Genomic DNA, 24958 nt, shown 5'->3' on the forward strand with positions numbered 1-24958 from the left:
GGAATATCTGTAGAGTAGAGGTAGGGATTGAGGGGGAAGAGATCAGTAATGAGAAAAGTATGAAATTGACCAGATTATGCTAAGCATGTAAGTAAATATACCATATGGAAAGCTATTTTTGTTTATGTTTATAAATCATCAATTTAAAAACAAATAAATAGAAGGAAGACCAATAGAGTATATGAAAGGGGACGTGAGAATGAAGGAGAGAAAGTTAAGAAAAAAATACTGGGAGCTGCTGAAATGGAGCAAATCACATTCTATGCATGTGTGATTATCTCAAAATTAACACTATTATTATATTCAACTATAATACAATAATAAAACATTTTTAAAAGACTAGAAACAGAATCACCATATGACACTGCAATATTGTTCCTCAGTAATTATCCAAAGGAATTAGTGACATATAGTGCAAACCCATTTTTTAGATGTACATAGACACAATACATATTTATTTATTTATCTTTATATCATGCCGAGGATCGAATCTAGTGCCTCACTCATGCAAGGCAAGTCTTCCATAACTGAGACACAACTCCAGTGTCTATATATGTTTTATATCAGTTCAATTCAGAATAGCCAATTTATTTAACCAATCTATGTGTCTGTCAATAGATGAATGCATAAAGAAAATGTGATAACAACACACACACATACACACACACATATATATGCACACAATGGAGTTTTATTCAGCCTTAAAGAAGAATAAAATTACGGCATTTGCAGAAAAATGAATGGAAATTGAGAGCATTATATTAAGAGAAATAAGCCAGACTCAGATCGTCAAGCATTGTATATTTTCTCATATGTCCAAGGTTAGAAAAAAATGGGTGAAAAAAGGGGGTTCTCATAAAATTAGGAAAAAAAGACATAGAGCTGAGAAAGGGAATTCAGTGGCAGAAGAGGATAGGAAAAGGGGAAGGATTAGGGAGTGAAAGTGACTAATTTTGTTATATGTGTGTACAAATATGTCACAATGAATCTCATTATTACATGTAATTACAATGCATAAATAAATATTAATTAAAAACTCCTATTTTATCAATAATTACATCAAAATAAAAGTACTATACACTCAATTTTAATTGTAGATATTGATAAATACTTTCTCTAACCATAATTACTCAACATTATTTGAACATTCTAATCATGGAAAATACATAACATAATAAATTGTAAATTCTTCACATCTCGTGATTGGATTTCTTGAAACAAATAGCATCATTATGTTACACTTGTCATGAGATTTTTGTGGGTAATACAGAGATTTCAAATATTAGCTTCCACGTGTCTTGTTCAGAAGCTTTAGTTGCTGCCATGGCTTTCCTATGAAAATTGAAAAGATGCTACTGTATCTCTATTAGTAACTTTTCATATTTGCAGTCACTGAGCACTGTAGTGGGGTAACTGTGGAGAAAATAAAAAGTGTGTCTTTTCCATGTTAGTTGCTCTTGATGTTCAGCCTAAGCAACTTGCATAATCCCTGCCTGAGCTCCTTGTTCTTGAGGGCATACACCATGGGATTGAGAGCAGGAGGGATAACATTGTGTAGAACATTGAGAAGAACTGGGATGAGGGGAAGTTTTATTCCTCCACTATGAGTGATGGAAATAACAACAATGACAGTGTAGAAAAAAAGAATTAAGATGAGGTGGGAAGTGCAGGTATTTAGGGCCTTGGATGCAGCTTCTTTGGAGTTGAGCTTCAGTACAGACCAAAGAATCAAAACATATGATACAATAATCAAACCCAGATCACTTCCCATAATCAGCCAAGCCAGAAATATCTGATTGATGCTGTTGATTTTCCTGTCATCACAGGAGAGGCTAGTGACTCCAAGATTAGTACAAAAACAGTGCTCAATTTGATTATGAAGACAGTAATTTCTCTGAGCAGCTAACACAGGCACTGAAATTGGACTTAGACAGTTTCTAACTGCCATGAACAAGGTTGCTTTGATCACAAAAGAGTCAGTAACTATTGATGGATATCTCAGTGGTCGGCAAATGGCTACATACCTATCTATAGCCATGCAGACAAAGATGCCTGACTCCATGGTCACAAAACAATGGATGGCATACATCTGAGAAAAGCACTCAGGGAGGCTGATGGCCTTAGCATTAAACCATAAGATGGCCAAAATCTTGGGCATGATGGTGGTAGCCAGGCGCATGTCCACCACAGCCAGAATGCCCAGGAAATGGTACATGGGCTGATGCAGACTTGCCTCTTGGTAGATGGTGGTCAAGATCAGGATATTGGCCCCAAGGCCTAAGAGGTAGAGCAGAGCCAGGGGTAGTGAGAGCCAGTGTTGCCAGCTGTGGATGCCTGGAAATCCCATCAGAATGAACTCAGAAACCTGGAATTGAGAGCTGTTGGAATCTCTGAGATCCTGGAATATCCTTTAGTAATAGAAAAAAAAAAGCTGAATGTTACACCTATTAAATATCAATCTGAGAGTGTTGGAAATTATCTGACCCAGGATCATGATATTAAACAGAATTTAGTATCCTTCATGTTCTCATCCTTTCATTCCCTTCTTTTACTTCTTTCTTATGAAAAAGGAACTCTAATAGGAGACACAATCCATTTATTTATTCAATAAACCATTTTAAAATTCCATCAACTTGATAATATTTTTCCATGTTTTTAACTAAAGAACTGACTATTAGAGAAAATCAGGACTGTTAAAGATCATTCGTGTTGTAGGTCATAATAGCAGCAGAAGATGAAGATGATCTGATATCACAGTCTGACTGTGAGGTTTGGCTTTGCTAATGAATCGGTTGCTTTAGAGATCTAACGTGCAGACACAATAAAGGTTTTAATGTGTGAAACTTCTGCTGATGGAGGTTATATAATAACTTTTTAAAGTTATATATTTGAGATGTTACAAACTTGTGTGTGTGTGTATTTGTGTGTGTACAGATATATATTTTTTAAAAAACGCATTTTTAAGTTATAATTAATGATGGTGGAATTAAGCTAGACATATAGATGTGGTTTTAATAGTAAATATTTAGGTGCTATTGGAGATTGAACCCAGGGCATCACATACACTGGACAATCAATGCAACAATGTGGTACATCCAGTGCTCCTAATAATTAAATTTTTTATTCATAGATAACATGTGTGCACTAATGTATGCACAGGCTGTGCATACATAAAGGTCTCTGCATAATTACACAGTGAAAACACTTGTTTAAACAAGAAACAGACCATCTTCTCTTATATCCCGCTGAAAATTGCTTTCTCCTTTCCTCATCCCCAAAGGTAAGCAAAATCCTAAGAGCTTAATGTTAGATAAACTTCATCTTTTATACAAGAATTTTAACACAGATTTTTAAACCCAAACAAAATAAATAAAATAGTATAATATACCTGTCTCTTATCTTGAACATTGTCAGGAATTGCTGAAAAAATGCAATCTTTACTTGTTCATTTCTGTCTTAATCAGATTTTTTCTCCTGTGGTCAAAAAAAACCCAAAAATGATGAGAACAACTTTAGAGGAGGAAAAGTTTATTTGGGGGCTCACAGCCTTGGAGGTCTCAATCCATAGATGGTGGCCTCCATTACTCTAGGCTAGGAGAGGCAGAACATCATGGAAGAAGTGTGTGCCAGAGGAAAGCAGATGAGAACAAAGCACTAGGAAGCAGAGAGTGAGGTCCACTCAACAGGAGCAAAATATTTACTTCATAGCCATGTCCCCAGGGATGCACCTCCTCCAGCTACACCCTAACTGCCAACATTTACCACCCAGTTAATACCTATTAGGGAATTAATGTACTGATTCGGTTAAGGCTCTTATAATACAATCATTACACCTCTAAACTTTCTTGTATTTTCTCACTCATGCACTTTTGAGGGACACCTCAAATCCAAACCATAACACTCTCTCAATAAATTTGACTTAAGAGTCAACTATTATATGTTGATGTAACAAAAACAAGTAGAAAAAAATGGGGAAAACATAGATGCCCTTAGTTGATAATAGGATATATATAGCTGAGGTGACATTTGTTGTATTCTCAAGAGTTTATATTCCTAAACTCTTTCTAAATATCCTATCTATGTCTCTCATCACACTTTCATAGTTATAATTTTAATTGCTAATATTGGTTTTATTGTAACAAAAGTCGATGTCTCATGTTCATTGTATTTTTAAATCTCTGGGTTAAAATTCTAACTGATACCAAGTAATATATAGAACTAAGAACAAATTAAATTAGACATTTTACAATGCATCTAAAATGCTTTTAATACCATATGATTTTACATTTCTGCAGGGAAAATGGGCACACATTATTCTGTGTAAGGTCAACTGAAGTAATAACTCTGAACAAGAGCATCACTGCTTACAAAATATTATTTTGAAAGCATCCAGTGTATATTCTCACTTCAAAACCCATAAATGGTAAGTTTATTTCAAAAGTTGATCATACTCAATTTTTTCAACCCAAGTTCTTCTGTCCACGTGACTGTGGGCTCATTCCAGTCACTTCTCCTAAGTTGAGTGAAACATAGTCATGTCTAAGTCTATGTTGAAAAGAACAGTTTAATTAGATTCTTCTCTGGAAGAACAAGGGAGGACAGGTAAATACAATAGGGTACTGGCCATGATTAACAACACTTCTCTAGCTCTTTCTTCTTGTTATGGGTGATTCTGTTACAGAGTGCATGAGAATTACAAACTACTACACATATTGAGCCAAATAGAAAGGGGAGAAAAGTCCTTTAATGAGTATGGCAGGCTACCACATCAAAGAACTCCCAGCAACTGAATGTTGGAAGTATAGAGTTCATAAAGGCAAAAATCACAAGAACAATTAGCACATATAGGTCAGAAAGACTCTGTTGAGACAGATATTTTGATTACATGAGAAAATTGTTTGATTACACATTTCAGAGTCATCTTTGTTATACATAAGAGCCATAGTCAGAGATGCAGGAAGGTCCTACTGTACTGTCCACAGAGATCCAGATGTCAGGAGGCTGAAAAGAAACCTGTTAAGTAACCACAAAATGGAGTCAGGTCAGAACAAAATTTCATTAATTTGGTTCTTTTCCATTTCAATTTATTCCTGATTTCCACCATTTCCAATAGTGTCTATTTGTCTAGGAAAAACAAATATTCATACTCAGTATGAAAAGTAGCACTGTATAGAAATCTAAGAATTGTAAAAAGTAAACATTTTCAAAGACAAGCAATCTTCTCAATGTTGTCTGTTTTTAAACTAGGTGGATGGAATCAAAACTGTATTTCTGAAGTTATAGTTACCAGTTAGGATATATTCAAAGCAGCTCTCACCAATGTATCTACTAATATCAACAAAAAATACTTGGTAAGTAGTACCCCTTTGCATATCCTTTAACACCTCACTTCTGAATGATAAAACAGAGAGATGGAAACAATCTTATTTAGCTATTCTGGGTCTTATTTAAACAATATCACAATCTACAATGTATACATGCCTGGTACTCATTGTCTAAATCCTTTGATATCTGTTGAATTAAACTGAACCTTTAAAGGAAAGTGTATCTTATATATCCTGAAGGATATATCAGAGTTGGTGTGGAAACAACATTAATTTTAGGGAAGTAGAATAAAGACTTCAGGAGCTTTCTATGGCCTATGTGATAATACATAAAAAAGTGAAATAATTTCATTTGCGTGTACCTATGTGCATGTTTGCACATGAGCATATGAATACTGAAGGGAGTGAGAATTATCATGTTATTTTTAATAAAAATAATGATTTCAATAGTATTTTTAAGACATTTCTTTGTATTTAAGGCCTTGTGAGATACAGATAGAAAGTATTTAACTACAAAATGATTCAATTATTCACATTTGACAATTCATCTATTCCTTTATTCATCTCCTTTTGGTTTTGATGTTGTTACTGAGATACTTATGCTCTTTCCAAAACATGTACTAAATATTACATGGAACTCTGTCATCAAAATTTACTTCAAATTTTTCTTATACAGTATACTTTGTTTCATTGTGTCATATGTTGTACATGTTTATAACATGATTATATTCACTGCCTATTACCTCCTTTTTGTCTTCTTCTTTCTGTCCCCTGATTCCCTTCCTTTACACTAATAGTGCCACATTCACATTTATGATATACTTCCCCCCATTTTTTTTAGTTTTATCATATGAGAGAAAATATATATCTTTCTGATTTATTTTGCTCAACATGATGATCTCTTTTGCAGGAGCAAATGGTATAATTTCATTCTTCTATGAGACTGTCAACAGATTAATGGATAAAGAACACAAAAATACAGAACAGAGTATAATTCAGATGTAATGAGTTATGAAATTCTTTCATCTGCAGGAAAATGAATGAAACTGGAAGATATCATGTTAAGCAAAATATACCAGATACAGAAAAGCAGATATTGTGTTTTTGCTCATATATGGAAACAACAAAAAAATGGGATCCTGAAAGTAGAGAAGGGGATAATTTTCATAGGATTTAGGGTGTATAAGAGGATAGAACTGCACAACGATCCATATATGCATATATGGGAATGCCACAATGAATAACATTTATTTTTACAATTAATATGTGTTAATTAAAAAGAACAAGGACAGGATTAATACAACAAATCCAGAGGTAAAGCATAAGAATAGATAAGATTAGTGGAAAGAAAAGCTTACATGTAAAAATATTATTAATATAGATACATCTATGGGAAATAAGGAAAATTCAGAGCGTAAGTCACATTTGAGCTCCCTCCCAAGTAAAATTACCCTGCAACAAATAAACTACATGAGTTCAAGATAGAGTGCCAATCAAATTAAAAACCATAGCTCCTAACAAAATTGACAATAAAAAGTAACACAAGGAATAAAAATACAAATAGAGCAAATTTACTAAAGAAGTTAATATTTCATTCAAACCAATACAGCTCACTGTTTTTCTTCTAATAAGTAAATATGCTGTTAAAAAAAACCCAACAGAACCATAATGTTTCTCTATTTTGATGAGTACACTTCAAGATAGATTATTCTTGGATTATGTAAAGTATCCCCAGAACTTGGTAAAATTAGGAAAACATCTTCAATTCATTTGCAAAATATTTACCACTAATTTCAAAAGCAATTTCATTACAGACAGTATAAACAAAATTATGCAAATAGTTTCTTCATGATTTTATAAAAATATAATTGAAATATTAGTTATCAATAATGATGTTTTAAAATAAGATTATGATCACAGCATGTTCACCACAATGATAATGAGTTATTTACCAGGCAAAGTTCACTTTTAAATATTTTTACTATATTAAAATTAAACTAAGAATCTTATAGTTATCTTATATGCACATAAAGCATAGAAAAATGATTTTATAGAGTTCTAAACTGATTTATAAGAAAAACACTCAGTTGAACCAAGTCTTGTTAGCTTACAAAAGTATATGTACAAAACCCAGTATGCATGACATTCAACTGAGACTATTTAAAATCATTCCCATCTGCTTCAAAAGCAAGGCAAAGATATTCAATGTCATCATATAACTCTGGTGCTTGTGATATGTCTTCAGCAAGGAAAATATGAAATGATTAGTGTTTCTGAAGTAAAAAAAAATGAATTGATCAGTGTTTCTGAAGTAGTGTTCAAGGCAGAAGAAATAAATAAATAATAGTGTTTTTTGTTTTTTGTTTTTCTTTTTTTGATAGAGTTTCTGAGAGGCTCTGATAGATGAGAACAGAGAACTATCTATGCAATTTAACATGAAAGGCACAGGTTAAATAGACAAAAGCAATTCAAGATAACTGGGAAGAATGGCAAGTTCAGGAAGAGTGATTTTGGTGGAGAAAATGAAGAAAGTTAATGTTACCTTTTGTTTTTTCTTTTAAGGGAAGTTTTCCTTTAATTAAGTAGTTAAAGGTGTGATTGTATTTTGAGTAGTGGCATGCCTGTTTTATAGGATTTTTAAATAAGAATAACAGAAAGAAATACCATCATTAAATAGAAATTCATGAGTACATATAAATTGATTCAGGTGAATAAATTTGCATTCTTATTTGTTGAATAAAGAGAGATTAAATCATTGACTTTATTGTGTATTCCTATTTAATTGGTATCACTTTGGTGACATTAATATCAAATATTATTTTTTATTTGTTCTAATTAGATATGACAGTAGAATTCATTTTGACATATCATACATAAATGCAGTATAAATTCTCATTCTTTTGGTTGTACATGATGTAGAATCACATAAAAGCACTATTTTTAAGTCTGTCCTCTAATTATTAATTTGTAAAAATCTTAAAAATTAGAGAATGTAGCTTATTTCATGAGTTTCCTTCTCAAATACGAAGAAGGCAAGGTAAGTATTTTTGTACCTCCCTTATACTACGTTCTTAAGATAATATTTATTTTTATTCTTCTTAATGTAAGTAAAGGACTTCTCTGTCTCTCTAGTGTGTTTGATTTTGAAGGTGATCATGGAAAGAACTATGTATCTCTTTAGTCTGTGGGGAATTGTATTGTTTGGATCAAGTTGGGAGAAATGTGGTCAGCTGACATATTTACAAATTAAAACTCCAAAAAGTGAAATTTCACACTAAAGTCCTCATGTATGTTTCATAGCTTATCCATTAGGAAGACAGCATTGTGACAGTAGAGGAATTTTGGTAATGACAGCATGCATTTTCCAGGGGGAAGTCACAACTGCCCTTCAAACTGGACATTCTGATCACTATTTTGAAAACAAGATGAATTAGCATATGGTCTCATGATCTCCATCCTCTGGACACTTCTACTGAAAATTGACTCCAATTCCCCTCATGTTTGTTCATGGAAATGTGGATTAAATATAAGAACAGTTCTTCATAGAATTGTGGAGAATAAAAACTCAGAGAAAGGACCTGTTAGTGACTTGGAATTTGAGACTATTTAATAGGAATGTACCATTCAACACCCTCTTGTCATGGACAAAATGGGACTCTTAGGAAGGCATCACTAGCCTCTGACTAAATAAGTAGAAAAACTGTATCATTTTTCCTATTCTCTTTCCCTGGATCCTCCTCCCTTTTCCTGAGAAATATGTCTTTCATACACTCTGGGATTTTATCTCCTTAGAACCTGAAAGGATCTTCTGACACAGTCTCGTATTTCTTTGTTTTTACCCCATAGAAAATAGGGTTCATAGTGGGAGGCAAGAGCAGATAAATACTGGCCACAACAATGTGGCAAGATGGAGGGATTGTGTGGCCTCCAAAGTGGTTAAAAAAGAAACAGAAGAAGGCAGGACTGTAGGAGAAAACAATGGCACAGATGTGGGCAGTGCACGTGCTGAAGGCCTTTTGCCTAGCATCTGCTGAGGACAGGCTGACCACCGCCCAGAGGATCATGGTGTAGGAGACTGTGATGCACAAGATGTCAAAGCCTCCAATCAAGAAGGCAACCATCAGACCATAGATAATATTGGCCTTGATATTTCCACAGGATAGCTTGGCTACAGATAGCTGATCACAGTAAGTATGGTGTATCATGTTGCCTCTGCAATAGGGTAATTGCTTGGTGATGAAAATCAAGGGAATGATGAGCAGCACTGCTCTCAAGAAAGTAGCAAGCCCCGCCTTTGCAATGACAGCATTGGTGAGGATGGCTGAGTAGCGCAGAGGGTAGCAGATGGCCACATAGCGGTCCAGGGCCATAAGCATGAGCACCCCATACTCCATCCCTGTGAAGGTATGGATGAAGAACATCTGGACCAGGCATTCATCAAATCCAATTTCCTTGAGGTGAAACCAGAAGATGCAGAGGGCTTTAGGGATTGTACTAGAGCACATGACAAGGTCAGTTAGAGAAAGCATAGCCAAGAAGTAGTACATGGGTCTGTGCAGGGAGTCCTCATAGCGGATGAGGTAGAGGAGTCCACAATTCCCAACCATAGCTACAACATACATGGAGCAGAATGGGAAGGAAATCCAGATGTGCATGTCCTCCAGGCCTGGGATCCCATTGAGAATGAACGAAGCTGGGGTCAGATCTGTTTGATTCAGCAATGGCATGATTAGGTTGGTAGTCTTCTGGAGGCTTGTGTTGTTTTACTTTTTGTTTGTTTTAGTTTTTGACCCGTCAAGATTAGGAAAAGTAGAAAAATAAAAACGTCTTAGTAGTGTTGTCTCTGACTTTTACTTATTAAATAGTGCGCTTCAATATCAAATAACCAAACTTCCAATGACAGATAATATTTACTTAAATAAAGTCTTAATTACACATGTGTCATTTGTTAATTCACTAACTTATCAATGCATTCAACATATACATATTTAGCACCTACTATTCACCAGGTTCTGTTGCTATTGTTTCAAGACAAAAAGGACATAGATACAATATTCATAAATTATGGTTAAGTGTAATATGAGCATTCTGATAGTACTTTTGTTATGTCTATAAGTGTTCGTAACTCTACATGTCACCATTTGGGTATGTTCGTAAGGAGAAAGTCATTGATCATCTCACGAGTGACATAGCAGATATTCTGGGGATGCGTTTACTGTTGTTCTTATTTTTAATTAATTGGTCATATTTATTATTATTACATAGCAGGCACCCTACTAAGAATTTTATTTTTATTAAGTCATTTTAATTCTCACTAAAATCTGAGCAATAATTTCATAATTAAGTAGAAGCACTATATAGATGTGGTTTCTTTATGTACCAGTACAAAACTTAACACTTCTCTGGCCTTTTGTTTTGAAATTATTTCTCTACCTCTTGCCACAGAATATGTACTTATTTTTTTAATTAATTTGTACTCTAAAAAGAATCATAATAATACAAACAACCAGCTCCACTATCTGTCTGTGGAAGTTCGAATCCCCTCAGGCATTCCCTCTCACCTGTTTCAGCTCTCTACTTGCTCTGCCCTTTGCATTCCTACACAACACATCCATTCATTCTATCGTTCCTTTATTCTGTGAAATTATTTTTTCAAATTATTATTTAAGATTTATATTTTATCATAATATAGGTATTAACTCCTTGCTAAGTATCTGGATAAGACACATGTATTTTGTTTGGCATTCTATATTGTTTATTCATTATTTTATTTTGTTTGGGATTTGTTATAGACATCTGAGGATTTTTGAACAGATTATGAGAATAATAAAACATTTTTAATATTATGCTCCTGACAGTTATTTTTCTGGACCTTCCCATATCATCGGTATATTTTGGAGAACTATCTACTTTCTATGAAATATAGTTGTTCCCTATATAGATGTAGGTTTAATACATAATTCTGAACCAGAAATTCCCTTTCATCTACCACACATTTGACATTACTATTTGTGGATTTGATTTTTCTTCTTTATATATTTACATGAGGGCATGGAAAATATTTTCTGAAAGAGAATATTAATGTTTGTATATGGCTTATTCTATAAATGATTTTGATGGTTTTAGAATTTGAGGTTCTATGTTCTTTTCCCTTAATATTTTGCAAACATTGGTCTATCAATCTCCTAGATGTCAGTGTAGATATTAAAAGAACGATTCTGAAATTTTATCTTCTGTATGTGAATTATTCATCCATTGCTTTTCTTTTTTTCCCTGACATGTATTTGAGAATATTTGAACACTTCTATGCTTGTGAATATAATGATATTTATAGGGATAATGGACCTACATTAGTACATGCAGCCCTTTTTTTTGAGTTGTAGTTGGACACAATACCTTTACTTTATTTATTTATTTATTTTTATGTGGTACTGAGGATTGAACCCAGCACCCTGCACGTGCTAGACGAGCACTCTACCACTGAGCCACAACTCCAGTCCCTGTACATGCTGCAGTTTTTGAGTCTAAAAATCTATGACCTTTGGTTTTAAAAATTATTCTAAGTTTGAAAGAATTAATTTCCCACTATTTCTTTGTTATTTTTCTACAACTTCTTTTAATCAAATTAACTATTTATGCACTTATCCTTCTTTTCATTTTAGAAAAGTTCCAAAATCTTATTTCCTTTGAATCTGACAAATAAATGTTATATATATAATTGTGAAATCAGCATATGAAGCAGAAATGCATCATAAGTATGTTTGTGTGTGAGATATATATCTCTCACACACACACACATATATATATATATATATATCTGCTTCATATGCTGATTTCACAATTTCTATTTTGATTACTTATTTTTATAGTTTTTTCTGTATTTTATATATAAAAATTTATTTAAAATATTTCCAAGCATCTATTATTCTTGATTATTAATTCATACCAAAGAGGCTTTAGAAAGCTGATTGGAACATTGGGTATTAGGTGAATCTCATCAATTGGTAAGGTTCAGAGTGCTCAAGCAGGGACCTCATTCTACCGGAGACATACTTAGTTTCAGTATTCATAGATCTTTTCTTGAGAACCTTCAATTTTTCTAGAAAGAAAACAACAATCAGCATCTTGGCTTAGTTAATCATATTTCATACTCGACTTTAAGAATTGTTAAATATTATTACTTGGACAGTATAAAAGGAACTACAATTACCAGAAGAAATGAAACCAAAATATCTACCTCATAAATATCAGGAAACAGATTTTTTAGAAATCCATCATAAATTGGAGAAAATAGGGGAAATTCCAAGAAAGCATAAAAGCATAATGTAGTAGGTAACTTAAATACATTTGTTTGAGAAATAAGTTATATAAGTTATTTGAACTACACTAGCAATCGGGCATAATGTATTAAAAGGAGGTACATAAAATATAAATCTCCCTTAAAGTATGCATTAGGATTTTCTGGGTAGATAGAAAACACACAGACATAATAAAAACATACTAAAAGTGAGAGAAATATTAAGTTCATTACACATAAATATAAAAACAAGAAAATGTTAGATCTTGATCACATTGGAAAGCAATTTTAAAAAGCTTTAATGTAGGTCGTTTGAAGCTCATATACCAACTGTTTTATCTCTGATTCAGTAAATTCTGTCACAACAAATATCAAACAGTGAAATAATTTTCTTCTTGCTTTGTTAGTACACAGAGTTTTTTAAATGGCACTATCCTTTGCATCATATAAACAGTGTATTATCTGATCTTCATTTCCTTCTTTAGCACCAACAGTTTATCTTAAACCAATAATGGCAAGGCTAACAAAAGACTTATGATTATCCTTTTGGAAAAAATCTTGTTTATACTAAAATCATGTTTCATGAATACCAAAATTTCCATCATTATTCTTTTTTCAGGCTTATAAATGTGTAGTTTGTGTTTGCATACAACATGTTTTCCCAGATATTATTAAAAGAAATAAATTTATAATAAATCTTGTATGTTGGTATATATACCTTTATGCACACATATGTATACGAATACATATAACCATATATACTTCATTACCAGGAAATAAAATTAATCTTGAAATTTGTTTTTTATAAATATTTGGATAGTATATACTGAATATTCATAAGTTGCTAGGGAAAAAATGAGTACCATTACTAATTTTTCCTTAATACACTTGAGTAGTCAATCTTGACTTTGTGACCACTCAAGAAAAGCAAGTAGGGAAATTAGGGAAAGTATAGATATCCACAAATTTAAAAAGAAAATTTATTTCCAAGATTACTTGTTATATAACTTGAAGAACATCTTTCCTAAATACAATATAAATAAATACCTTTAGATCTGGTGTTTTTGTAACTGTAGCTTTAATTATTAAAGCTGACTTAAATGTTACTTGAATCTTTTGTCCCATGTTAAGTATATTTGGAAAATTGTCAGTAAAAAATCCATATTTATACCACAATAATATAATATTAATCTCAAAATAATTTAGAATTTTTCCCCAAGTCAATTTCTAATAGTTTCAATGCATCAAAATGTAATTGTCCATTCAAGGAAAATTAACTCATATTATTCCATGGATGTAGACAGCTGTATGGAAATGGTGACATTAGTACACAAATACCATCATTTATAAAGTATAACACAGATATCATCTGATGTCTATTTTTCTTCACAAATCTCTTAGATAATGAATTTGTTTCCTCACCAGATCATCTTTAGGATCCATACTCTTTCTCTGAACATGACAGGAGTCCCTCCAGATAGTTGCTGATACCTATGTGGATGAAACACAGTCATAACCAAGCCCTTCTCGAAATGAACCAAAGAAAATTATTTTCCCATTCTGAGGAAAGAAAGGATGGCAGGGGAGAGGCAAAGTGTTCTGATTATGATGAAAGACTAGTCACTATTCTCTAGCTAGTCCCATTTCTTTCAGTCAGGGGTAGTTTTTTTGTTTTTATCTGACTTGCATTATTGGAGAACCAACTATTTCTATTTCATTAGGAAAATAACAATTGTAACTATAATGAAAAGTTTAAGTGAATTGTAGCCTGATAATTCTTTTCAAAAACATTTTTGAAAGGGATAATACTGGGGAATGATATTGGCCAAATTACATGGTTATATTGTGTACATATATGAACATGTAACAGAAACCACACCATTATGTACAACTAGTATGAGCCAATAAAATATATAAAAATAACAACATTTTCCAAGAAAACCCAATCTTTCATAACATTTCTGCTTTTAAACATGATGAATGAAATCATAACTGTATTTCTGAAAATACCACAGCCAACTTATATGCAACCAAAGCCTCTCTCCAATGAATCTTACTGCCTAAAAAATGTCCTGCCACTAGCCCCACCTTTGTATGCCTTTTAATACCTAGTTTTTGGTCAGCAAAACATTGAACGTAGTCTGGTCAGGGTATTCAGGGTCTTCCTAAAAAAAATCACGTCTCTACAATATATGTATATTTAAACACCTTGATAACTACTGTTGAACTGAGCCTTTAAAGGAAAATCTGTTAAATATCCCAAGGGAATACTTCAGATCCTGTGTCAGAAACACAGGTACTGGTGTGGGAATCAACACCATGGGAGGGGGAAAAATGCATGATACATAAATAAGGATATCACTCTATTCATGTGTGCCTGTGTCTGTGTGTTTGTGTCATAGCATGTTCACAGTTGGTGGGAGATAAGAATGAACACAAGCTATCTTTAATAAATTACACATTTTTTACATTTGGTGCTGACTTGTGTTTCTGCAAAAAGCCTAGTGGTGAGCAAGTTAAAAGCAGTGAGTACAGAATGTTTCAATCACTTGTAAGCAAAGCTTCAGGTGTTCTTGTATTCATTTGTTTTCACATGTCTACATTTAAATCACATCATTGAACTCTTAGTACTCCCTAAATCAGGTTAGGAGCTAATAAAAAACAACAGAAAATATGGGCTCTTGTTTTAGTGCAGTTTAATTTCTAGTGAGGTTGGTGATAGTTATTACATCATTGTATAAGTTTGAGATTATTATGAATACATATTAAATTATGTTGAGAACATTTGCAAAATTGCCAGTAAAAATCCACACTTAAACCAAAGTAATATAACACTGATCTAAAAACAAATTAAATGATTTCAATACATCATAATTTAATTGTTAATAAAATTAACTCACTTTATTCTGGGAATACGGACAACTGTCCTGATATAGTAAAAATAATGTAAAATTAGGTTTGTTATGCATGCATATTAAACTATAAATAATTAGATGTTAAACCTTGTGATAATAACTCAGTGGTGAGAATTGCAATATTAAAATGATTAATTTCAATTTTACATTTCTTTAATTTGATAATTAAAGTAAAGCCCATGTTTTATTAATTTGAAAAAAATAAAATTAATTTTGATGTCGATGAAAAGCATGAATATCAGTATGTGAAGAAGAAGAGGAGGAGAAATGAGGATGAGGGGTAGGAGGAAAGGCTTCTATCTCAGATCATACACAAAGGTTAGCTCAAAATGAATTAGCTGTATAAATATAAAAGTTACAATCTTAAAACTCTTAGAAAAAAATGATGGCAAATTTTCATGCCTTTAATTGGTCCATGCTTCTTTAGATATGTCTCCAAAAGGATGATCATGGTGGCAATGTGGGGTTGGGGAGGAGGTGACAAATAAATTGGACTTCATCAAAATTTAAACAAAAGAAAATTTTGTGCATAACAGTACATTATCAAAGGTGAGAAACTGCTGACAAAATGTGAAAGAATATTTGTTAATCACAGGTATGAGGAGAATCTAGTATCAAGAAAACATAACAAATTCTTACAACTCAACAATGGAGACAATGCAATTAACAAATGGGCAAAGTATTTTAATAGACATTTCTCCAAAGAAAATATACAAATGGGCAAGACATGTATGAAAAGATTATCAAAACCCCTAGTCATTAGGGAAATGCAAATTAAAACTATAATGTACTGGTCATGGTGGAGCACTCATGTAATCTCCGTAACTTAGGAAGTTAAGCAGGACCATCCCAAGTTTAAGGTCATCCTCAACAACTTAGCAAGACCCTTAGCAATTTAGATAATCTGTCTCAAAATTAAAAAATAAAAATAACTAGAATGTATCTCAGTGCTGAAGTGTCCTTCAGTTCAGTCACAAGTACAAACAAAACAAAATGAAAAACCCCAATAAATGCCTACAAAAAAATCTACTTTATATACACTAGGATGGCTGCATATAAATTTTCAAAAATATCCAAAATAACAAATGTTTGAGATGATATGAAAGTATTATAATCTTTGTATGTTGCTGGTAAAGATGTAAAAATGATTCAGTGACTGTGGAAAATAGTTTGGAATTTCTTCAAAAAGTTAAATAATTATTGCACCACTCAGAAATTCCATTGACAACTGTAAATCCCAAACAATTGAAAATATAGTTCTGTTAAATTTTTTACAAAAATTGTAATTTCAGCATTATGCACAATAGGTGAAAGTTAGAAAGAAGCTAAATCTGTTTTATTGATGAATAGATAAACAAATGTAGCATATTTATACAATGAACTATTATTCAGTCATAAGAGGGAATGAAATACATAAACATACTACAACATGGACAAAACTTGGGAGCTGTATGTTAGGTCTAAAAAGATAGACATTAGCAGGTATTATATTATTCCATTCATGTGAAATATGCAGAATAGGTAGATTCATAGATTTGGAAGAAATTGTGGTTACCAAGGACTAGAAGAGGGAAGTGACATTCAAAAAAAAAAAAAAAAACCCACAAATAACCCAATCAACAAATGGGCCAAGGACCTAAACAGACACTTCTCAGAAGAGGATATACAATCAATCAACAAATACATGAAAAAATGCTCACCATCTCTAGCAATCAGAGAAATGCAAATTAAAACTACTCTAAGATACCATCTCACTCCTATAAGAATGGCAGCCATTATGAAGTCATACAACAATAAGTGCTGGAGAGGATTCGGGGGGAAAAGGTACACACATACATTGCTGGTGGGACTGCAAATTGGTTCAGCCAATTTGGAAAGCAGTATGGAGATTCCTAGGAAAGCTGGGAATGGAACCACCATTTGACCCAGCTATTCCCCTTCTTGGACTATACCCAAAAGACCTAAAAAGAACATACTACAGGGACACAGCCACATCAATGTTTATTCAATATCAATTCACAATAGCTAGACTGTGTATCCAACCTAGATGCCTTACAATAGATGAATGGATTAAAAAATGTGGCATTTATACACCATTGAATATTACTCAGCACTAAAAAATAACAAGATCATGGCATTTGCAGGGAAATGGATGGCATTAGAACAGATTATGCTAAGTGAAGTAAGCCAATCCCTAAAAAACAAATGCCAATGTCTTCTCTGACATAAGGGGGGTGTCTCAAAATGGGATAGGGAGGAAGAGCATGAGAAGAAGATTACCACTAAATAGGGAAGAGTGGTGGGAGGGAAAAGGAGGAAGAAGGGGAGTTGCACAGAAGATGGTAGGAGACCCTCATCATTATACAAAATACATGTATGATGTTGTGAGGAGAAAAAGAAAAAAAAGTGTGTCACATAAGTTTGGATAGAGAGAAGTGATGGAGGGGAGGGGAGAGAAAGGGGGGATAGGAAGGGCAGCAGAATAGAATAGACATTATGATTGCTGTATGTATATAGGTGACTGCATGACCAATGTGATTCTGCAATCTGTACAATCAGAAAAATGAGAAATTATACCCCAGTTGATTCAAATGTATGAAGTGCCAAGGTCATTGTAATGTCATGTGTAGCTAATAAAAAAAAATTAAATGTATGAGATTTTTTTTCCGAGGGAGGAATAAAACATTTTGGGAATTATATAGTGTTAAAGGCCTTAGTAGTGTTAATGAACTAAAAGCCATTGAAATAAATTCTACATTATATGACTTTTACTATAATTGTTAAAAGAACACCAAAATCTCTTTCAGCTAGTTTTTTCTTGATTAACCATTTCTCTAATTTCTAAATGCTTTCCATTATTGTCAAGAATTCTGAAAAAGCCAATTCTGGCAGCTTTTGTTAGCAATAAGGAACTAAACACAAAAAAAATAGCAACAAAGAAGCAAAAACATAGCTTTCTCGGAAGCTGAGGTGTTCCTAGTGGTTGTGATAGGTCAGGAGACATGAAGATGATTGGAGGGCATAAGAGAGGGAGTTCCTGGGTCTGTTTCATCGAAAAGCTGTTGAAGTAAGAGAAGATACTGGGATCTCAGGGTGCATGATCTCACTATGATCTTTTCTAACAGTTTTAAGGTTTTAGGTCTTGTATTTAAGACTACAAACCACTTCGAGTCACTTTTTTTCTTGTGTGTGTTAGAAGAGCTCACAGCTAGCTACTCCCTGATATTTATTCAAAAGAATTAAAGTCAGCATACAATAGTGATATCTGCTAACCAATTTTTCTAACAGCAACAATTTGCAATAGTCAAGTCATGGAACCAACCTAAGTGTCTGACAACCAATGAATGAATAGAAAAAGATGTAGTATAGAACACAACAGAGTTTTGTTAAGCCATAAAGAAAAAAAAATAACCAATTCACAGAAAAACAGATGGAACTGAAGAACATTATGCCACGTAAGATTAATCAGACTCAGTCACAGGTCATGTGTTTTCTCTCTAGAGATAAAAAAAGGAAAGAAAGGGGACCTCATGAAAATATAAGGGAGACCAGTAGACTAGGAATCGGGGATCAGAGAAAGAAAGAGAAAAGGAAGTGGGGTCAGGGGAGACAGATATACCAAATATGTGTTGTGCGTTGTGGAATGTATCACAACAATTTTCATTTTGCAGATCACTTTCCTGAAGATTTCCTAAATACCCAACACCCACCCTCCTTTGTGTTCTAGTACTTGGAATTTAATCCAGGGTCAGTTTACCACTGAGTACATTCTCAACCCCTTTTATTTTTTTATTTTGAGATACGATCTTGCTAAGTTGGTGAGACTGACCTCATACTTGTGATCCTCCTGCCTCAGTCTCCAGAGTTGCTGGGATTACATGTTGTACTACCACACCCAACACCCCTTTTTAAATTTCTTTTTTCTTTCTCTCTTGCTTCTGAATATGAGAGAAAACAGAAATCTGCCAAATTATGCTGTTCATGTACAATTATATCACAGTTTATCCACATATATGTATATAATGCACTAATTGAAATTATTATTATTAATAATAATAATAATAGAAGGGAGACTAGTAAAGTAGGGCAAGTGATCAGGGATATGAAGAAAAAGAGGAAAATAAATGTATTCAGGAAGAGATTGGAAAATTATGTTATGTGCATGTACAAATATGTTATAATGAATCCCACAGTTTTGTAAAATTAAATAAAACAAATAAAAAGTTTAAAATTCAATTTACTCATATTCCTTGTCTAATTGGTTTAGTTAATAAGCAATAAATATGAAAATTTTATCCAGTTTATAACTTCCTTATAGTGTTCACAACTGGAAATAATCTAAAAGAAATGGATTTTGATCACTTCTCATGTGGTTCCTACCAAATATATATTATATTTACCTTTAAATTTGCCTTTAAAAATACTACCTCTCTTTCCAGAGTGTGCTTTTTAAAGGTCTGTTGAAGGAAACTAAATGTCCAATTATTCTGTTGTGAAATAACTATGCATGTGGCTGGACTAGGGAAGACCTAGTCAGACTAAAATTAAGATTCAGGCAAGATGCTGAAAGACTTCAAACTCATAATAGTAATGACTTCATGGGGTGTATTCCATCTTCTTCTTCAGTAAGAAGTCACTGAAGAAAGACATTTTAAAAAAACTATAAAAATATAGAACAAAGATCAGTATAGTAGAGGTTGGTAACAAGGGAAGGGTAGGGGTTAGGAAAAGAGAAGTACTGGGGATTGAATTAGAGCAAATTATATTTAATGATTGTATAATTATGCCAAAATGAATCATAATGTTGTATATAACTAAAGTCCGAAAAGAAAAAAAAAAAGAAAAAATTATGTGGTCGTGCATGGTGGTGCACGTCTGTAACCTCAGGAGAGAGACTGAAGCACAAGTTCAATGCCAGTCTCAGCAACTTAGTGAGACTCTGTTCTCCCAAAATAAAAAAGGGCTGGGGATATGGGTCAGTGGCAAAGTTCAACCCCTACCCCTGCACCCCCCAAAAAGAAAAGAAATATGTAGTACATATTTCCAGAAGAATGTAACTACTGGCCATCAATCTGGAAATTACTATTTGAAAATAAGACTCAGATTACATTATTCCACTTTGCTCATTTTTCCTGAGGTCTTTTTAAGGGAAACTTGATATACTTATTAGACAACTTTTTCACAGATATCAGAAGGTGAAATTCAAAGAAAATTGCTGGACATGCCAGTGACTTAAAAATTATCAAGGCACGTTTGGAAAATGCACAATTCTATAAGCTCCATCTGTATGTATATGTGTGGTTAAAACAGATGTATTATCTTACACAGCTAAGGAATTTATCATGTCCTAAAAAAAAAAACAGGGAAATTTTAGATATAATTATTTTCTTCTCTTCCACTTCCACGTGCTTATTTATTTTATGTTGTGTGATTTGGTGTCCTTAGAACCTGAAAGGATCCTCATGACACAGTCTCATATCTGCTTAGTTTTCACCCCATAAGACAACAGGATTCATGATGGGAGGCAAAAGCAGATAAATATTGGCCACCATGATGTGGCAAGATGGAGGGATTGTGTGGCCCCCAAAGCAATGGGAAAAGAAGGAGAAGAAAGCAGGACTGTAGGGGAAGATGATTGCACTATGTGGGCGGTGCAGGTGCTGAAAGCCTTTTGCCTAGCATCTGCTGAGGAGAGCCTGACCACGGCCCGGAGGATCATGGTGTAGGAGACTGTGATGCACAGGATGTCAAAGCCTCCAATAAGGAGGGCTACCACTAAACCATAGATGGCGTTGACCTTGACATTGCCACAGGATAATTTGGCTACAGACATGTGGTCAAAGTATGTATGAGGGATGACATTGCCCCTGCAGTAGGGAAGGCGCTTGGTGAGGAAAGTGAAAGGAGTAATGAGCAACATCCCTCTTAGGAAGGTGGCAAGCCCAACCTTTCCAATGATATCATTGGTGAGGATGACTGAGTAGCGCAGAGGGTAGCAGATGGCCACATAGCGGTCCAGGGCCATAAGCATGAGCACCCCAGACTTCATTCCTGTGAAGGTATGGATGAAGAACATCTGGACCAGGCATTCATCAAATCCAATTTCCTTGAGGTGAAACCAGAAGATGCAGAGGGCTTTAGGGATTGTGCTAGAGCATATGACAAGGTCAGTTAGAGAAAGCATAGCCAAGAAGTAGTACATGGGTCTGTGCAGGGAGTCCTCATAGCGGATGAGGTAGAGGAGTCCACAATTCCCAACCACAGCCACTACATACATGGAGCAGAATGGGAAGGAAATCCAGATGTGCATGTCCTCCAGGCCTGGGATCCCATTGAGAATGAACGAAGCTGGGGTCAGATCTGTTTGATTCAAGATCAGCATGATCAAGCTACTATGGTCATGAACCAGCTGAAATAGGAAAATGAGAAGAGAAAGCATAGGTTAAGGGTACTTTCTCCCCTCAACCACACTTTTTTAAATTATGCAATACATTTTAATGATGGTATTCTGTCCATCTACAACTATCAAAGATAATAAAATCATATTGCTGGAAAGACTTTGTTAAAGCATACCGCCATGGTTTAAGTACTCAGGATGCATAGTTGTATTTTCTTCCCATCATAAACTAAATTTTTCTGAGTGGCCAAGGACAGTTTTGCTTGTTTGTTATTTGTTGTTAATTAATTGTTTCATTCAGTAAATTCTTATTATGCAGTCTGTTTTGATCACCAACACTGAATCTACATCAATTATTTTAAAGACTGATTCACATCTACATAATTCATAACAAAGTATAATAAGGAGTTTTTGTTAGAATACCTGATTTAACTGTTAATTGTTGTGCACAATCACTGTGTATGTGATCTTAAAGAAGAATGCCTTGATCACCTCACTGATGGCCAAAAAAACATAATGACTGATGCCAGGCACAGTGGTATAAACCAGTAATCCTAGCAACTCAGGGAGGCAGTAGAAGTTGGAAGCCAACCTCCACAATTCAGTGAGGCCCTAAGCAACTTGGTGAGACCTTATCTCAAAGTAAAATATAAAAAGGGCTTGGAAAAGTTAAGTACTCCTGAGTTCATTCCTGAGAACCAAAATAAAATTAAAATTAATGACTGACATTTATTGTTGGTTACCAAGCACTCTTCAAAGCATTCTAGAATTATTAAATGGCATCTCTCAAAGGATCCTAGGATTTCACCAGCCAATGAAATGCTTGATTTAGTCTTCTCATTTTTTATGATGCATGCTTCTTGTCCTTTCCCACATCTAGTCTATGTGCATTTCTAAATTTTTTCTCAAATTAAATTTTTACTCATATTTAAAGTTGCTAATGGTGCTTAAAATAAATGACTTTATTAAAAAATAATAAAATCTATGAATGGTGACAGGTCATTTCTTTTATTGTTTCTATAAATATTCATGTATTATGGCCAGGCATTGACAACTAAAAATAATTTATTAAAAATACAATCATGGGGCTGGGTTTGACTCAGTGGCAGAGTGCTTGTCTAGCACATGTGAGGCACTGGGTTGGAGCCTTAGCATCACATAACAAATAAAATTAAGGCATTCTGTCCATCTACAACTACCAAAGAATTTATAAAATATATAATATAAATAAATAAAATGATATTGCTGGGGAAAATCAAAGACTTTGTTAAAACATACTGCCATCATTTAATTATTCAGGCTGCATAGTTGTATTTTCTTATCATAAACCAACATCTGGAAGACAAGTGAGATAAATCACAAGGCAACTTCTTTCAAAAACTGTGAAAAAAATGCAGATTGTACACATTAATTAGTACACTTTTCAAGGGCATAATTTTAGGCTATGGCAAAGTCTTAGAGCTATTCCGGTGTCAAAGGAGCATCTGTGTATTTAACCTAGTCTCAAGAGGACCTATCAGCGAAATGGGAGAATGCTGTAGACCTGAAGCATTATACAATTCTGACATATCAAAATGGTGGGGATCCTGTATTCTTTCCTATTTGCTATTTTCCCTACTTACATAAACTTGTATTCTTGGTTTTGTGGTGGACAATCCTCTATCTTTTGGTTTTCCCTTTGCCTACCCTCCTCAAATATGGCCAAATCCTATTCATTATTCAAGCTAAACCATCATCAGGAAGACAAAGATGTCCTTAAGACGTGATAGTGATTCATCCTCTAAATGCTCAAAAAATAATGCAATTACCAAGAGCTGTGATGAATGGTAAGAAATCCATTGGTTCAAAAATTATTCTCTTTACTTCTCCTTATCTGAAGATACCATAAAAAAGAATTCATATTTAGTAATCCTTCACAGTTTAATAAAATCATTTATGTTAAGGACAGTATCCAACAAACCATCACCAGTGTCTATCAAATCAATTTACAAATAATACATATTTATAAAGGTATCTTTAAAATAAAAAATAAAAATAGATGAATAATGAATGCATGACTTGTTGAAATTCACTTTAAGAATTACTAAATTGTAATCTAAGTTTTATCACTTAGTGCATAAAACACACTAGAAGAAAGAAAACTGCATATTATATTCCTAAAGATTACAGAGAAAGATAAATAAATAAAGCTTCATTGTCATAAAGTACAGAGAAAAAGAAAATTAAAAGAAAATATAAAACGACAAAAATATATTTATATTATAATATGTTTATATTAGTTTGGGCAAGAAAAACAAATCATTCAAACTTCCCATTACAAAACACAATTATAATTACTTTTAAATTCCTTATGAAGCTTGAATGAGTGCATAGAATAAACACAAAAGTTTAAAAATATATACAGATTTTTTTTTAAATAAACAGTATCCCAAAGTATCAAGGAGGTTATATTAATGTTAGACAAAGAGAATTCAAAGGAAAAACACTTGGGTCAAGAGCACTTTGGAGAAATAAAATGCTTGAAATTTTGAAATTAAAGCTAATTGTATCAACATGTTTGATTCCAGGCCTTATAAGATATTTTCATAATACAAATGATGAAAGACAGATTCACATTCATATTTTGTGAACACAGAAGGAAAATTAAAATATGGACTTCTTATCAACCACTCTTAATTTTCTATTTAAGATAAGTGTATTAGTCATAAGCTAAAATGTTAACTTTGGAATTTCAAGGAGGGTATTAATTTTTATTTTAGTATAAAGCATAAAATTTGGCCTTTTCAACAAAAAAGGCTTTTCTTTTAAAAACCAAAATTACAAACAAGGTGCCAGGGTTGTGGGATGGTAATGTCTTCTGTTCTCTCTGCCACCCTGAGCAATAAAGATAGAAGGCAGTGTTTGTTTTTGGACAACAGATGGGTGAGATACAACATACAGCCCTAACATATAGCTTGAGCTCAAAGTTCAACCATGAAACTTTGGTAAACCAGAATCCTGAGTACATCTTAGGTCTGATCGAAGA

At 33.4% G+C, this 24958-nt stretch overlaps 2 protein-coding genes and 1 pseudogene across 2 annotated transcripts; all 3 read right to left on the reverse strand.

Moving 5' to 3' along the window:
• Positions 1 to 1447: 1447 nt before the first annotated feature.
• On the reverse strand, positions 1448 to 4358 carry LOC144254274 (olfactory receptor 56B2-like). Its single transcript, XM_077797283.1, has 2 exons — positions 4351 to 4358; positions 1448 to 2408 (listed from the first exon to the last, which is right to left on the reverse strand). The coding sequence occupies exons 1-2, from the start codon at positions 4356 to 4358 to the stop codon at positions 1448 to 1450; spliced, it is 969 nt and encodes a 322-aa protein (XP_077653409.1).
• A 4754-nt stretch (positions 4359 to 9112) lies between these two features.
• LOC144254440 (olfactory receptor 52N4-like) lies at positions 9113 to 10051 on the reverse strand. The gene has a single exon (XM_077797596.1). The coding sequence runs from the start codon at positions 10049 to 10051 to the stop codon at positions 9113 to 9115; it is 939 nt and encodes a 312-aa protein (XP_077653722.1).
• Positions 10052 to 21009: 10958 nt separating this feature from the next.
• On the reverse strand, positions 21010 to 21918 carry LOC113177238 (olfactory receptor 52N4-like; annotated as a pseudogene).
• Positions 21919 to 24958: the final 3040 nt, after the last annotated feature.

The sequence above is a fragment of the Urocitellus parryii genome, chromosome 4 (genome assembly GCF_045843805.1).
Source record: "Urocitellus parryii isolate mUroPar1 chromosome 4, mUroPar1.hap1, whole genome shotgun sequence".
NCBI lineage: Eukaryota > Metazoa > Chordata > Mammalia > Rodentia > Sciuridae > Urocitellus > Urocitellus parryii.